The following is a 16,495-nucleotide window of genomic DNA, read 5'->3' on the forward strand; positions in this document are numbered from 1 at the left end:
TATGTGAAATAAACTTACATTACCGAAATGGGACTGATTTCGTGGAACGACCCAGTGACCTTTCAAGTGATCAATATGTTTAATATCCCCCCAGTGCTACATCAGGCTATATGTTGTAGTAACCTCTTATGATCTAGGCTATTAGTTTTCCAGGCTTACTATAAAATCCCTACACCCTTTTACATTTCCCTGTCTAGGCGTCTGTTGCTGATGAGGCTGGTTGATGCCATTTGCCCTCAGTCAGTCGTTAGTTACAATAGGCCACATGTAGTAAGCCTCTTGTGACCTACATTTGCAGGAACACTAACAATGTAATAACCATTTTTTGGAAGTAGGCCTCAAATTTATCCTCAATCTATGTGTTGCTGAGGCTGGTTAGTAAGGATGTGAGCATTTTGGGTGATCTTAATGGTTCGCCTGGGCAAGGTGTGTGCTGTCCTGCTCCAGGGTTGAGCTCACTGACTGCTTCCTCAAGTCTGCAAAATAAACACACCGGCTCTATTTCATTACAGAATGAGACTCGGAAGCTAGCGAACATCCGTATTCTCTCTCGTGCGTGCTGTGAGCTAGCTAGCGGAAGAGTCAGTCTCATCGGTATAAAACAACGTCAATTCTTAAACACGTTGCCGCGACAGATTTGTCGACCTACAGAAAGGAAGCATATTTGATCCGTCATCTAACGGGAAGGAAACGGGGTTGAGTGGAGACTAAAATGGAAAAGCAGTCGGTTGGAGGAGGAGATAGCCCTGCGCTGCCGGGAGTACCGAATCGAAACAACAAGCCACGAACGCTGGCCAACTCTGGATCGACACAGGCTAGCGTGGAGACATTGGACAGGTGAATATCTAGCTTTTCCGGTGTCGCTACAAAACTGTTAGTGTTACTAGCTACACTGTTCTGATGATTTTGCACTGGGCAGTAGAAATATAAGAACGAATTTCCCTTTCGTAGGCTGCAGTTGTTAGACATTGTTTGTCATATGTTACAAAACGTTTAGAATGTTACTACAGCGTTCGTTATGTTTGAGTATTGGTTCTTGGGCGGTGTCGTGTATAGGCCTATCGTTGTAGAAAAGTGACTTGCTCTTTCCTAGGCAATAGCCTGCCTGCATGCATTTAGGTACTTGTTTGACATATGTTGTTAGTGTTATTTTCAAAGAGTTTGACGTTTGATCTTCAAAGCGTTTCATTGTGCTGTAACATGCAGTAAATTCATAGTAAGCTACTGTGTCTCTTGTGTATTTCGGCATTCGGCAACGAGAGCGCCAGATGGGCGTAGGGATTTGTGCTAGTAATGGGTCGTTGAACGGATCTTTTTGGTGAACGTCGGGAACTGAATCGCATCGGTGAAAGAGCCGTTCATTTGGCGCCCTGATTTTGCACACTGCTTTTTGAGCTCAAAAGATTTTCTTAGTTAAGTTACAAAATAATGAGGATGAATCCTCACTGCATAAACAATAAATAGTGGGGAGAGCAAGTAAATCTGGTCCACGCTCTTTTTTGCAGTGCGTTTAAGAAAAACGTAATATTCCATATTTGGCCAGTTAAAAATGTATTTGAATGCGCATTTCACGAGCTGACATAATGGCAGACTTTTGGGCTTCACATTGGGGATTATTTTTTTATTTTATTGTTCTAGGTCGTTTTTTTAAGCATTGTGGAAAAAGAGCCGTTTGGGAGCCAAATGACCCGGCTCGCCGAAAAAACTCGGAATGCCCATCACTAATCTGTGCCAAGTGAACACGCCCCTGTTCTAAAGCAGTGGCTTTGCCCAGCAGGAATCAGCCTAACCGCGACCTATTTTTCCCAGATGTTGCAAACAGGCTTTTTTAATGTTATGTAGCCTACTACTGTGCGTGACTGACTGACTGACTGCCTACCTCTGGTATCTCTTAAACATTGCTCTCTTTCTCCCTCCCTTGAAACCACTATTGAGCCCTCTGTCCCACTCTGTCTGTCTCTTTGTTTTTGTGTCCCCTTGTCCCTCTCTCCTTTGAACTCTCTCTGTCTATTCCCCTCTCCCTCATGTCTCTCTCTCTCTCTCCCTCTCTTTCTGTATATCCCATATTCCTTCGTCTATCTGTGTCTCTCTCTGTCTTTCTGTATATCCCCTATATACCTTTGTCTGTCTGTTTCTCTCACCCCCCTCTCCCTTCATCCCTCGCCCAGTCCCACAGGTTCTCATGTGGAGTGGTGTAAGCAGCTGATAGCAGCCACCATCTCCAGCCAGATGTCATCCATAACCCCAGACACTGCATCCAGAGACTTCAAGGTGGGGGAAACACGCGTGGTTGGTCACATGCACAAGCACTGATACACACACACACTTGCTGTTTGTAATAGCAGCCTTATGACAACACACACAAATGCACACACAATAACAGGTTTGGACACACACGTCATAACCTGTGTTTTCTGACTGACAGGTTGGGAGAAGGACAGATCTCCCAAGGGTAAGGTTAACCATAGCAGCAGCAGTGTTGCTTGTGTGTGTGTGCTTACACGCTCTATGTACCCAGTGTAGAGTGATTTAGGTAGTCTTCCTATGCTGAGTCTTTTCTATAGCAACTGACTCATTCATGCAATGTCATTATTTTTGCAAAGGCCACAGTCAACCTTTTGTCTGTCTCTCTCTTTGCACCGTTCAGAAAGCATTATTTTAGTCTGTTTCTGAATTGAGGTTATAGCTTTTGTTTTCAGCGTGTCAATGCTTCTCTTGCCGTCTGTTGCAGCTTTGCCTTCCGTTGATACACCACTGTTCAGAGGTCTGCTAGGCCTATCCTTTAGCTCTGTGTGTTTTGTGTATGTGAGTGTTAACCCGGAGAGTGTGGTTGTGTGTGTAGTAACTCGGTGTGTGCGGTTGTCTGTAACCCACAGGTGTCCAAGAGGCCTGTTCTCAGGGTAAGATTTGAAGACTGGTGGCATCTACCCAACAGCCTTTTTAATATTTGTAGGTTATCTTAGTACAACCTGTCAAGGAGTGTGTAAAGTACAGCGCAGTGTGTTTCTTTGTGATTACCTACATATCGTTTATTTGTGATGTTCTACTGCTATTTTTATGGTTGTCAGCTAGTTCTTTGTGCAGTAGTTTGTAGGAGCGGTCATGCTGTTTGTACCTGTAGCTATTACTTTCAAGGATAAAGATACTGCGGGTCGACAGCCTTCAAGGTCAAGGCCAGCGTTTCCCAAACCAGAGGTCGCGACCCCGTGTGGGCTCGCCTGATTTGAAAATAGGGTCGCGAGAGAAAGTCCGAAATGTTTTTCATTGTGCTTCATTCATGGAACCCTGGTTTCGTCAGTAGCCTCCGGTAGCCACTAGATATGGTTGTAATAAACCGAGCCGTTTCTGTTTACTTCCTACAAATGTGGCTCTATCTTTTCTAAATCAAACTGGGGGGAAAATAACAGAATCAATAACCAGGTTTCCATCCAACCTTTTTATTAGAGTAAGGGAAATGCCGGATAAAAAATGTCACGACGGGCCTGATGGAAACAGCAAATTTGTCGCTTAACTTTCCAAATGTCAACAAAATCTTTTTGTGTCGGTAAAATGTATTATGTGTGGAATCGCCTTTATGCGCAAATATTGATATAATAACCATCATATCGAAGTGAACTTGGAGTCACAAGATAATGTGTTGTGGTCCTCCCACTACGACTTGTGAAAACGTGCAGTTTATTAAGGCTGCAGATAAAATAAGTTACTTCACAGGGTGCTGAAAGTGCACAGCGATGAGGTTGATGCTCCTTTCCAATAACTATAGAGGGTTTTATTCTGGTGACATGATGATAGATGCTTGACTGCCGTTTGACAAATAAAAAGAATCTCGCTCTTTTGTCCATAATAATCTCATCGTGAAGTAGGCTATACCTGCACTGTATCTGTGAGCTGTTGGCTAGAGCGCACGTGCCAATATCAGAGAGGACACACTCGCTATATAACGCAACAATTTGTGTGACAAAACCATCATCGGAATTTCGTGGGCTCCCGGGTGGCGCAGCAGTCTTAAGGCACTGCATCTCAATGCTAGAGGCGTCACTACAGACCCTGGTTTGATTCCAGGCTGTAGCACAACCGGCCGTGATTGGGAGTCCCATAGGGTGGCGCACAATTGTCCCAGCGTCGACCGGGTTTAGCCGGTGTAGGCCGTCATTGTAAATAAGAATTTGTTCTTAACTGACTTGCCTAGTTAAACAAGTCAATTTGATGTAAGCACCTCTGGTGGGAAAATGTACATATTGTTTTATGCAGATTTTAGAATGTTCTCATTAAAATCTGTTGCCAATTGGATGGAAACCAGGCTAATGATGATGATCTTTTATACACAGAAAATCCTACAAACTCATTAACTGATGGTCTCCTCAACTTCTCTATACCCTTTCTGATGCATTTGTCATTTCAAACCATACTTCCTACATATTGAAATGCTGTCAAAAGTACTGTCAGACTGATTTGCAATATACTAAACATTAGCCGTTGATTATATCACTTTTTCTTCCATAGTGAGGTCGCAGCTTTGCTCCCTTCTTCACTTCCTGTTAGAACTCTACTGACTAACTATTCTAATTTCTCCACAGTGCTTCACCCACTTAATGCTCACGTCCGGTCTCTGTGACCTTCTAGGCCTCAAAGACCCTTTTATCAACCTCTCTGCCACTTCTGCATTCTCTCTTTCTCTCACGTTCTCTCTCTCATTTTCTCTTTCCTCATTTTCTCTCTTGTTCTCTCACCATAACTTGCAACTGTAAGAGAATTAACTCTTCCCTTCGCTCTCTCTTTCTCTCCGCTTCCACGCTTGCCTTGCCTCCCATCTTGGTCCAGGACTTTATGGAAAGGGGACATTGTTACCAAGGCGATAGTGACTCTGAGCTTCCCCCCCACGCTTTGGCAAGTTTCACTCTCTGTCCATCACTCCCTCCATCCCTCTCTCCTGCCCCTTCGGCCTCCTCTGTTCCTTATCTACTGCTGCCCCTTTCCCCTTGTCTATTTCTCTGTCGCTTTCACTCTCTCTTCTCCCCCCTCTCTCTCTCCATTCCTTCTCTTCCACCTACAACCTTCGTTTCATTCTCCTTCTGCCTCCCCCTCTCTTTGGCTGTGTAGCTGTAGCTCGGACAGTGAGAAAAGGTTCTGCTTAGAACCAGATGTTCTAGATCTCTGAGCTGGTTCTATGGTTCTATGTTCTAGGCTCTCAGAGACGGAACCATGCAGGTCCAGGTGGATGAGGTTCCACTGGTTCCGGGAGAGACCATCAAGGCTGTGGGTGGGCATCCATTCTGTGTCTCTGTCTTCTGTCTCTCTCTCGCTGTCGCTCGCGCTCACGTTCTCTCGCTCTCTCTCGAATCCAGCCACTACTTTTCTGTGTGCCTCTCCCTCTCTCTCGAATCCAGCCACTACTTTTCTGTGTGCCTCTCCCTCTCTCTCTCCCTCTAGATCTCTTTTTCTCCATTTGGACTTCTTTTCCCATTTTCTCTACCTTTCTGTTTTCCTCTCTCTTGTCTTCAGCCTAATATGAGAGGAGCTCTAGTTGTTTACATGTGTCTGTTTACTTTGTTGTTTGTCCCCTCAGCCAAGGATGTGATGTACATCTGTCCCTTCACTGGCTTGGTGACAGGAACCCTCACCAGCACCAACTATAAACTATACTTTATCAGCCTGGAGAGGGTAAGAGCACCCACATACACACTCAAGTTTGACTCAAGCTTGACCCTTGTTCACCCAATTCTTTATTTAAAACTTTTATATGTAAACTTCCCCATCCTGTTCCCGTCTCATTCCCGTCCCTTTCTCATCCCACTATTTTCCCAGGATACTCCGTTCATCCTGGATGTGAACCTGGGAGCGATCAGTCGTCTCGAGACCATCAGTGTCCAGAGTCATGGAGAGAACACACAGGGCATGGAGATAGTCTGTAAGGTGAGAAAGCACACCCTACTACTGTTATAAAGCCTGCACAAGGCTGTTATAAGCAGTCATAACAACCGCCATCGGTGGCCAGAGTCATGGAGGGAACACATAGGACATGGAGATAGTCTGTAAGGTAAGAGAGAATACAACCCAGGAGTTACACACACGTAGGATTCTCTGTTAAAATGCATGTGCTTGCCCACAGGTTTACGAATTGTGTACGAGAGTTGAAGGAAGGATTGTTGGAATATCTGATTTCATTTGTGTTCATAGATTTTACTTATAAAAACTCTCTTCTCTTCTCCTCTCTCTCTCCCCTTTCTCTCTCCCTCCCTCCATCAGGACATGCGTAGTCCCAGGTTTGCCTATAAGAAGGAGGACGCCAGCCAACCAGAGATAGTGGAGGTTCTAACAAAACACACCTTCCCCCTATCAAATGGCCTGGTAAGACCTGTCAATCAACCAATACAGGGCGGGAGTTAAGGACCCTAGCATTCTGATAGGTGCCGGCATGTAACTCAATATGGGTTGTGATCTTAGTTAAAATCCTTGCTTGTTCATTTGTTGAGACCTGTCACTTACTCTCCCTGTTTTATCCCTTTGCAGCCCTTGTTTGCATTCCTGTATAAGGAGAAGTTTCTTGTGGACGGATGGAAGGTGTACGATCCCATATCTGAGTACAAGAGACAGGTAACCATGGCTGATATTAGCTAAGAGAACAGATGACATAAAAAATAATATTCCTGATTTTCCAACATTAGAAAATCAGAAATGTCTGTGTAATTGGAGAAATCCTGTGTTAGTAATTAGAGAGATCCCTTGAGATTTATTTGCTTTGAGTCTTAAAGTCCTTTGAAATGTTTCATGTTGACTAACGTATATGTAATGGATAAATGCAGATGTTCTGTACATTACTTTGCAAGTAATGGACAACTAAACACACATTTACAGTAAGAAATAACATGTTTTAAATTCTATTTTCATTTTGATATGTGAATACATACCTTCAAATTTTTCCACWAAATCTGGTGGTTGTTAGTTCCAGTGGCGATTTTAGCATGTAAATCTTGGTGGGGCAAAAAAACGTGGGATGCATGCCAGCAAAGCCACAACACTAAACAATACATTAATTGAAGTAGAACGGTGATAAACGGTGCCCACAAGCTGTTAGGGCCTACATAAAGCTGTCCCAACAGCAGAGTCCCAACACCTTACCACTGCTACACCTGGCTATCAGCGGAGTCTTGTTTGGCAGTGAAACAGTTAATTCAGCCTCATTTACTTCCTTTAAAAAAAAACATAGCTGATATGGCTGACTTGCTTAAAAAAATGTGGTTTCTGCTGACAATTGAGATGTACAAACTATGGCATAAGGGGACGGCAAGCGGATAAGAGGCGATCCATAATTTCGATTAAGACATTAATGAGCGAGCTAGGACGGACGTAGTCAATATAACTATTTGTTCWGCACTTTTGAAATGTACAGCAACAGAATTCAGAACATGGGCTATTCCTAGTGTTCTTCCTGTATACCAATTCAGAACCGTAAGATAAATAAAGGGGGCATATAAGCAGACAACGAAAGCTCTTACAATATTCGATGATTACATTTCTCAAAAACAGGTTATAGGCTACATGTGCACCACAAGTCAGAACAGTAGGTGAAAATAGACCAAATTATTAGGGTGATAAACATGGGCTACTAACAGCTTACTACACAACATACACTTAGTATTACTTTCTTAGCTATAGTATGCATATGAAATCATTTATGCAATAGCATACAATACATTTTTGGACTCACCTTGTTGTGCTGTGCTCACTTGAACAGGAAGGTGGCGCGGCGACCCTTCGTTGGCAAATTCTGTCATCAAACTTTTTTACAATTCCGAGTTGGATGAAAGTTCAAAACGTATTTTCCCAGTCGTAGCCCGTACCCCACCCACACCCCCCGAGTTCCCAGTTGTCTTGAACTCTCTAAAGTCAGATTTTGCCGTTCCGAGTTAACAGTTGTTTTGAGCGCGGCACAAATCATGCTTCGTTGACCGAATGGCCAATGTTGAATGTTTATTATTTTAAACTAGGAAAAGCGACCCTTAATCTTAGACTTTGGACCATACATCCACTCCACTGAATAGCAGGCTAATGATTGTTTTCCAATGCTTGCAGTTGGCCACACTGATTCCTTCCAAACCACTCATTGTTGAATTTGTTATTTCCAACTTGTTGTGTAATGTTTATGGCCGATGAGCACCGATATGTTTTATCTATCATTTCTCTTCATATGACAAGGATTAAAAAGGATTTGCCAGTGGAGTGTTGATTCATGATAACTGCTAGCTAAGATTTTGAAAGTACGATGTTGACATGATCAGTCCAATCAAAGCTACCGTAGATATGTGATTTGACGTCATTTTATCTGTGGCCAATGACTTTGAGACATCTTGGATGGGCACATCTAATGTAACTCTATGACAGCACCCAATAGGCTAGAATATTTTTGCTCTACCCTTAGACTTGGAGGTGACTCTGTCCCTTTGAGTGACAGAACACTGAGCCAATCACAGCGTAACGCTCAGTGTCTTCTTGTCGGGACTTTGTTCATTACGAGGATATCATTCACATTGCATATCGAACACTAGGCTAGAATCTAGCTAAATAGTTTGTTGCTAGGAAACATGCCAATGTGACAACTGAATTCAACAATATCAGTTGCTGAAAACCGCTGATCAAACTACAAAAATGTGGGAGGATTTGACAGCATAGCGCCACTTGCGTCATGACTGCAACATTGAAGAACCGAGGAAATTCATGTTCATCCCATTACTCGCCACGTTTGGTCATCAGATGTCTCTGCAAAAACAAATGAATGCTAGCTTGCTAGCTACGTTTTTTTCCTCGTTCGACCTGCGTTTACAATGTATCCAATATCCGTTTGTGTGGTTGTTGGTTTAGCTTTCTGTAACTTTGTAGCAAGGATGGTCTTGCGTGTGCAGTGTATCTGTCCCAGAGACATCCAACTGTCCCGTATATCTGTTTTTAATGGCAAGAAGGGCATTCTAGAAATGGGCAATCAGAAAATAGTATTAAACAATACTGTAGTTAAAGAACTGATGAATGAACTGTTCTTCACTACATTTAGAAGTTCTTGTATTCCTGCTCTCCCCACACCAGGGTCTTCCCAACGAGAGTTGGACCATCAGTAAGATGAACAGTAGTTATGAGGTGTGTGACACCTACCCTGCCCTGCTGGTCATCCCCACTAGCATCAAGGACGACGACCTCAAACGAGTTGTGGCCTTCAGGGCCAGGCACCGCATACCGGTACGTCTGGGGATGTGTGGGGGTGGTATGTGTGGGGGGGGAAAATAATGTTTTACCTGTTGGTGCTAGCTTTGTGTATACTGTGTACATGTTTAAATGTGCTGTTATTTTGAAAGTTACCTGGAAAGATTCCTCAAATGTTATCTTCAAAATTATGCCGAAACTTACCTTGTACCCCGCTAGGTGTTTACCATAAATCCACCCAGAGAGCCCAGGCCACTATAGTCCTTAGCAGCCAGCTAACTCTCTCCTTCCTTCCTCGCTCTCTCGCTTGTTCTCTCTCTCCTTCCTCTTCTTTAGGTATTGTCATGGATCCACCCGGAGAGCCAGGCCACTATAGTCCGTAGCAGTCAGCCTTTAGTGGGACCCTCTGACCGGCGCTGCAAGGAGGACGAAAGATACCTCCAGACCATCATGGATGCTAACGCACAGTCGCACAAACTCACCATATTTGACGCCCGACAGAGCAGCGTGGCAGACAACAACAAGGTGATCTATTACAATTTAAGACCGATGTAGTCAACTGGAGACCGTGATGTAAGCATTGGTGTTCAAGCTAAGTTTGACTTGAATCTCAGCTATGTTCTATATCACTCTGTGTTTTATGGTGACCGTAAAGTGATGGTATGGTAAATGTCTGGTATGTACGGTGTTTGAGCATTTTTGGTGAATGTCCTGTAACTGTGTCTGCCTGTTTTGAGGTTACTCTTATGTCACACCACCAGCTCTCCAAGGGTTATTGATTACTTCATGTTTGTTTCCATCTCTTCCTCGCCTTCTGCTGCATTCCTCTCTTCTCTCTCCTGCCCTCTCCCTTTTTTCATTTGATATTTTTTTCTCTTCTGTTTCTCTTTTGCCACTCCTCCCTTTTTCACTCTGCTAAATGTCCTTTCCATCCCTCTCTCCCCTAGGCTAAGGATGGTGGTTATGAGAGTGAGAGTTTCTATCACAACGTAGAACTCAACTTCCTGGAGATCCCCAACATCCACGTGATGAGGGAGTCACTGAGGAAACTGAAGGAAGTGGTCTACCCTAGTACCGATGAGGCTCACTGGCACTCTGCAGTCGACCAGACACACTGGCTAGAGTACATGCGGGTGAGGACTCTGTTTCTCTCTCTCTCTCTTTTGCTCACAGGCGCATACACACACACTGGCTCAAGGGAGAGAGACGGATACGCACACAACACATTTTCACAAGTCCTTACATATCACCCCCCCCCCCTACCCAGGTCCTCCTTGTGGGTGCAGTGCGTATAGCTGACAAGCTGGAGTCTGGTAAAACCTCTGTGGTGGTCCACTGTAGTGATGGGTGGGACCGGACAGCCCAGCTCACCTCTCTGGCCATGCTGATGCTGGACAGCCACTACCGCACCCTCAGGGGCTTCCAGGTGAGTAAGAAGGATGGGAGAGAAGGGGAGAGGGAGGGTGGGAGCAAGAGAAAGGGTAAGTGATGAAGAGGGGACAGCCACTACAGCACCCTCAGGGGCTTTCAGGTGAGTAGGAGGAAGGAAGGGAAGAGAGAGGGAGAGCAGACTGTGGTGAGTGAGGAAGGGAAACCTTTGTCTCTGTCGTCATTAGTGTTATAAGTAAAGTATAAGAGGTGTGTCTTCTCAGGTGCTGCTGGAGAAGGAGTGGATCAGCTTCGGACACAAGTTCGCCGCGGTGAGATGAGTGTGTGTGGTGTCCGCATGGTTTCTTGTGTGTTTTCTTAAAGATGTGTGAGGGGATCTTTGTATGTGTGTGTTTAATAACCTGTGGGTGTGTTTCTCAGCGTGTGGGCCATGGGGATGAGAACCATGCCAACTCGGAGAGATCACCTCTCTTCATCCAATTTATAGACTGTGTCTGGCAGATGACCCGACAGGTGAGTGTTACACACACACACACACACGCACAGACAGAGACGCACGCACAGACACAAACACTCACAGTAGATGCACATCTGGTGAGACTTCCCTGCTACACACACACACACACTCACATACAGGTAATTGTGTAGTTATACTCAATCTGTCTTTCTGTCTCTTTATTTGTTCCAAGTTCCCTGCAGCATTTGAGTTCAATGAGTTGTTCCTAATCACCATTCTGGACCACCTCTACAGCTGTCTCTTTGGTACGTTCCTCTACAACAGCGAACAGGAGAGAGTCGCCAATGTAAGTATCATTTCTTCACCGGCGGGGGTGGGAGGCTGAGTTACAGTTCTCAGCTGGTCTCTTACAGTAAAACTGTCTATGGAATGTTAATTGACTCCTGCCCATCTGTCTCTTCTTCTTCCTTCTTCCTCCACAGGAAGTCCAGACTAAGACAGTCTCTTTATGGTCCTACATCAACAGTCAACCAGAGGACTTCACCAACCCGTTCTATGTGGACTATGAGCACCACGTCCTGTACCCTCTGGCTAGTGTTAGACACCTGGAGCTGTGGACCGGGTATTACGTGCGATGGAACCCCCGTATGAGGCCGCAGGTAGGGGTGTTGTGCACGTTTGGGGGTGGAAGTGTGCTTGTTGAGGAAGGAAGGAAGGAAGGAAGGAAGGAAGGAAGGAAGGAAGGAAGGAAGGAAGGAAGGAAGGAAGGAAGGAAGGAAGGAAGGAAGGAAGGAAAAGTGTGTGTGTGGGGTCTGAAATCTGTCTTGCCTACTTCTTACATAAACTGCTTAACTGTGTACTAATCGTACTATATACTATTTAGAAAAACTAGAATTTAAAAATATATACAGTATATTTTAGAATAAGGCTGTAACAAAATGTGGAAAAAGCGAGGGGGTCTGAATACTTTCCAAATGCGTTGTATGTTTGTGTATATCTTACTAACTATGTATCTCTCCCCATCAGATGCCAGTGCACCAGAACCTGAAGGAGTTGTTGTTCCTGAAAGCTGAGTTACAGAGGAAGGTTGAAGAGCTACAGAGAGAAGCATCTTCATCACACGGCTCTCTTTCCTCTTCATCAGAACGCACATCATCACCGTCACACAGCGGGGGCACGCCCCTACACACCACCGTCTGAATAAATACACACACACAACACCGTCTGATACACACACACACACACACACACACACACAACACCGTCTGATACACACACATACCCCTACCAACACGTTTGTCTTTGTGTTCCCCTAGTTTTTCACATCAAGTGTTTTTATCATAGAGAAAATAAGTACACACTTGTAACAAAGTTTTGTTCTTGGTTGTGTTCAAATAAGAGAAAAGATATATGGTAATGTAATTGTTGAAAGAAATATTACAGTATTGAGAGAAATGCACCATAGTATTTTGTTGAACGTTGAAAGTGTAAATATAAATAGATGTAACTAATATATTTCTACCGACCAAAAGTAGTATACTCTTTACGAATGACAACAATTTCTAATTGAATTCATATTTCATATTTTTTATAACTATCAACAGCACTTCTTAACTGCCACATTCCAGTAAGCATGTATTAATAAGCATGTTATATCAACTCAATGGCAGCCTATTCCCTATAGGGCCCGTTCAAAAGTAGTGCACTATGTAGGGAATAGGGTGCCATTTGGAGTGTAGTCTGAATAAGATCTCTCTCTCTGTACTAACTTAACCTGATCCAGCTGTGCCATAACTATTACTCTGTAATATAATGTGCCCCCTCTTCCTGTCCGTCCGTTTAATGTGCCCTGACTGGAGGTTTACCTTTGTGTATGTTGTGTTCCTATCAACACGTTCCATTGAAAGTCTCTTGTTTTTTTACTCTGCATTTTTAGGTAATTTTTTTCTATTCAATGTGCGTTTCATTTCTATGCAATGGTGATATCCATATGATCTGTATTATATCTTGTACTCTTGTTATCTGTGGTATTCCTTTGTGACTTTTCTTTCATTGTGCTGATGCCAAATCCTCATTTTAGGTTACCATTTGCACCAAGATGCTCTCCTTGCCCTCTGCCGACGTTAATCAATGGTAATGTGGTCTGAGCTCGTATCCCCATTGTGGCTTTGAAGACACACTGCAGCAATACTGCTATCCTATGATACCCATTTCCTTTTCCTCGAGGATTAGATCAATATCATTTAAGCCTAACTAACCTTAATGTCTTTGACATGTGTGGTTTCTACTGTATTATGGTGGTTATAACTGTTTCCTGTGTCGTGATGGTTATAACCACTGTTTCCTGTGTCAAGTTTATGTTCTCATTACTGTGCTGCAACTTCATTGAACTCTTCCGTGGTAAATGTGATGTTTATTTTCCAATTATTATAACCTATTGTTTTTCTTTTAGTTATTTTTTGGGTTGACATGGTCAAATAACTTAAGGATCGATTCGTAACATATTTTCTATTTTGGCACACAGAACCTAGAGGCCATGAGTAACTTGGTGTGTACATTTTTTTTTTTTTATGGCACCAATTGGCCTATAGGTGGTGCTGTTATAAACAGTCTCACTTACGCCCTCATATCCGTCGCCCCGTTTGACCTAGAGACTTGAAACATTGTATGTAGGTGAACAAATTTGCTTCAAGGACCCATAAGGTCAGGATAGATTTTCCTCCATCTTGAAAATGTACAAATAACACCAAATTCGGTATGTAGGCCCATCTCTTAACTTAGCTTGAGAAACGCTAAAGTACATTGTGTCAAACTCATTCCACGGAGGGCTGAGTGTCGGCAGGTTTTCGCTCCACCCTTGTACTTGATTGATGAATTAAGGTCACTAATTAAGGGGCGGCAGGTAGCCTAGTGGTTAGAGCGTCGGGCCTGTAATTGAAAGGTTGCTGGATCGAATCACGAGCTCACAAGGTAAAAATCTGTCGTTCTACCGGTGAGCAAGGCAGTTAACCCACTGTTCCCCGGGCGCCAAAGACGTGGGTGTCGATTAAGGCAGCCGCACCGCACCTCTCTGATTCAGAGGGGTTGGGTTAAATGCGGAAGACACATTTCAGTTGAATACATTGTTGGACAACTGACTAGGTATACCCTTTCCCCTTTTTCTCCTTCCCACCGGAACCCGATGGTCTTAATTGAAAGGAAAAACCTGCAGACACTCGGCCCTCTGTGGAATGAGTTTGTTACCCCTGAGCTAAATGATTGGTTAAGAGATGGCTGAGTTATTGATAAATCAGGACATTTGATTTGACGTGTATTTATATCCTTTGTAAATCCACTCCACAATGGCCTGGAATCAACTGGAAATGTTTTAGGGTAATCCATGTTAAGTTTGGCATTGAAATTAAAAAAGGAAACTTAACAATTTACTTTTATGACTATATAATGGTAATGCTTAAAATAATCATAAATATTCTCATGGACTAAAAGTCAGAAACTCAATTTGGTATTTGGACTCACAATAGTCCCTAAGGAGTTTGAGAAATAGTATTAGCACATATGGTAATATGCTATAAAAAAACGTAAAATCTTCTTCCCCTGAACTATATGACCAAATTGAATGTAGGCCCATAGTTTGAGAAAAGCTAAGGAATTGGTCAATAGATGGCAGAGTTATTGACAAATCAAAAATCTGTGTGTACATTTAAACCACTTCACAGTGGCCTATCAACTTGAAACTTGTCGCTATTTTGGTATTAATATTTTTTTTAACAAGGAAACTATTAACATAATTTATTGAATATTCGAAACATACAATATACTTGCAGTGAAGCCGCTCAACAACTATATCATACCGGTCATCCAACAGATTCCCATTCAGAGCAACACACAGAAGCATCCAGGGTCAATGCCCTGCTCAAGGGCACGTTGACCGATCTACCACCAGGCCAAAAAACGTGAACCCGAACCCTCCAAGACCCCCCCCCCCACAGGTCCCCAATAGCTGTCCCCCAAACCATTTGAGACCCCTCCCACAGTCCCCCCCCAGCAAGAAAAATGTACAATTAAAAATACAATTAATTCCATTCCCCACCCCCGAGAACTTTTTAATGTTTTATTTTGACTTTTTTATCTTTGACCATTAACTTTTATCTTTGACCATCATTCTATCTCCCACACAGCATCCACTCCCACTTGTCTCCAATTCCACATACCAATCCTGAGCTTCCCTCAGCCCATCCCATCTGTCTCTGCTGGCCACCCACTTCGGGTTTCTACGCGACACATATCTTTCAACTATGCTGTGATGTTTAACGTACAATTTCAATCTATCTGATCGAATAGAATCCACAGACTGTGAGTTGAAGATAAATACTTTTGCTACGAGTATTAGTAATTGACTGACCCGGTCTCTCCAGATCTAACAGGACAATTTCTAGGGTCAATTTTAGATCAATGCTATGCATTTTCAGCCATTCCTGAACCTGAGACCAGAAACCGGCTACCTGAAGGCAATACGAAAATAAATGGTCTATTGATTCTGTACCCTCATAACAAAATCTGCAGAGCTTCGATGGTTTTATGCCTCAAATATTCAACATTTTGTTGGTGGCAAGATTCTTTGCATATGTAACACTAATGCTCAGAATGATCTGCAATCATATTCTCATGAACCGTACGGCAGATTCACTCCAGATGTTTTCTTTACATCATTACATCAGTCTAGTGGTTTTGGGAAAAAATAGTTTCCGCATTCAGATATGGCCACACTGTACATATAGATGCACGTTAGCACATATGCTAATGTGAAAAATCATCTTCTCATGAACCTTAAAGCCTGTCACATGCTTCCCAGTCAAAACAGTTTGCAAATATTATGACAACATTTTGACGGTTTTCGTTATTTTTTGCCGACTGTTCGCACACACAAAAATGTTTGAGGCAAGTCGGTTTGGTAGCCGAAGTCTACGCCCACTGATGGTCAACGGTACTACTCGTAATAGGAGTGGGAACTATGGACAGGATTCTTCAATTAAGTGTTTTTTATTCAACGAGAGACAACTAGTTTTCATGAGAAAAAAAATCGCTTGATAAATACTGCACCAAACATCTTAGTTTGATGTAAAATTGCACGACTAAGACCAAAAATGTCAACATTAATTACAGAATTCTTGATTTATCTTAGATTAATTCTGACTTTTTTGAGGAAGTGTATACTGGCTATGTTGTTGCTATGGTGTCTCAAGAGAGACAAACAGTGATATTGTAGCTTCACTCGTTTTTCAAGCAAATGTCTTTTGGGGGCGTATGCCAGTCACAGGAGTTTGCTTCGCCCACACCAGGGCTATAAAAAATTAACCGATGGACATGGGGCCATGGAATTTGGTATGTAAACCGTATGTATATGGCCTTAGAAGCTGTGTGAATATTAAGTCACTGCAACCTTTAAAAAATATATTT

General features: G+C 43.1%; 1 protein-coding gene across 6 annotated transcripts; it reads left to right on the forward strand.

Annotated features, from left to right (window-relative positions):
* The first annotated feature begins 225 nt into the window (after positions 1 to 225).
* On the forward strand, positions 226 to 13,443 carry mtmr1a (myotubularin related protein 1a). Of its 6 annotated transcripts, XM_023970506.3 has the most exons (18): positions 226 to 837; positions 2,169 to 2,271; positions 2,426 to 2,452; positions 2,877 to 2,900; positions 5,185 to 5,260; positions 5,567 to 5,661; positions 5,806 to 5,913; positions 6,247 to 6,348; positions 6,511 to 6,594; positions 9,079 to 9,228; positions 9,529 to 9,717; positions 10,140 to 10,325; positions 10,460 to 10,618; positions 10,845 to 10,892; positions 11,002 to 11,094; positions 11,271 to 11,384; positions 11,521 to 11,697; positions 12,065 to 13,443. In XM_023970506.3, exons 1-18 carry the CDS (start codon positions 713 to 715, stop codon positions 12,236 to 12,238), a joined length of 2,034 nt encoding a protein of 677 aa, XP_023826274.1. In that variant the 5' UTR covers positions 226 to 712; the 3' UTR covers positions 12,239 to 13,443. The 6 variants fall into 6 exon arrangements, with proteins under 6 accessions (XP_023826274.1, XP_023826283.1, XP_023826291.1 ...); XM_023970515.3 differs by lacking the exon at positions 2,877 to 2,900 and having other exon boundaries at positions 227 to 837; XM_023970523.3 differs by lacking the exon at positions 2,426 to 2,452 and having other exon boundaries at positions 227 to 837.
* The last annotated feature ends 3,052 nt before the right edge of the window (positions 13,444 to 16,495 follow it).

This window comes from Salvelinus sp. IW2-2015, linkage group LG3 (assembly GCF_002910315.2).
Source record: "Salvelinus sp. IW2-2015 linkage group LG3, ASM291031v2, whole genome shotgun sequence".
NCBI lineage: Eukaryota > Metazoa > Chordata > Actinopteri > Salmoniformes > Salmonidae > Salvelinus > Salvelinus sp. IW2-2015.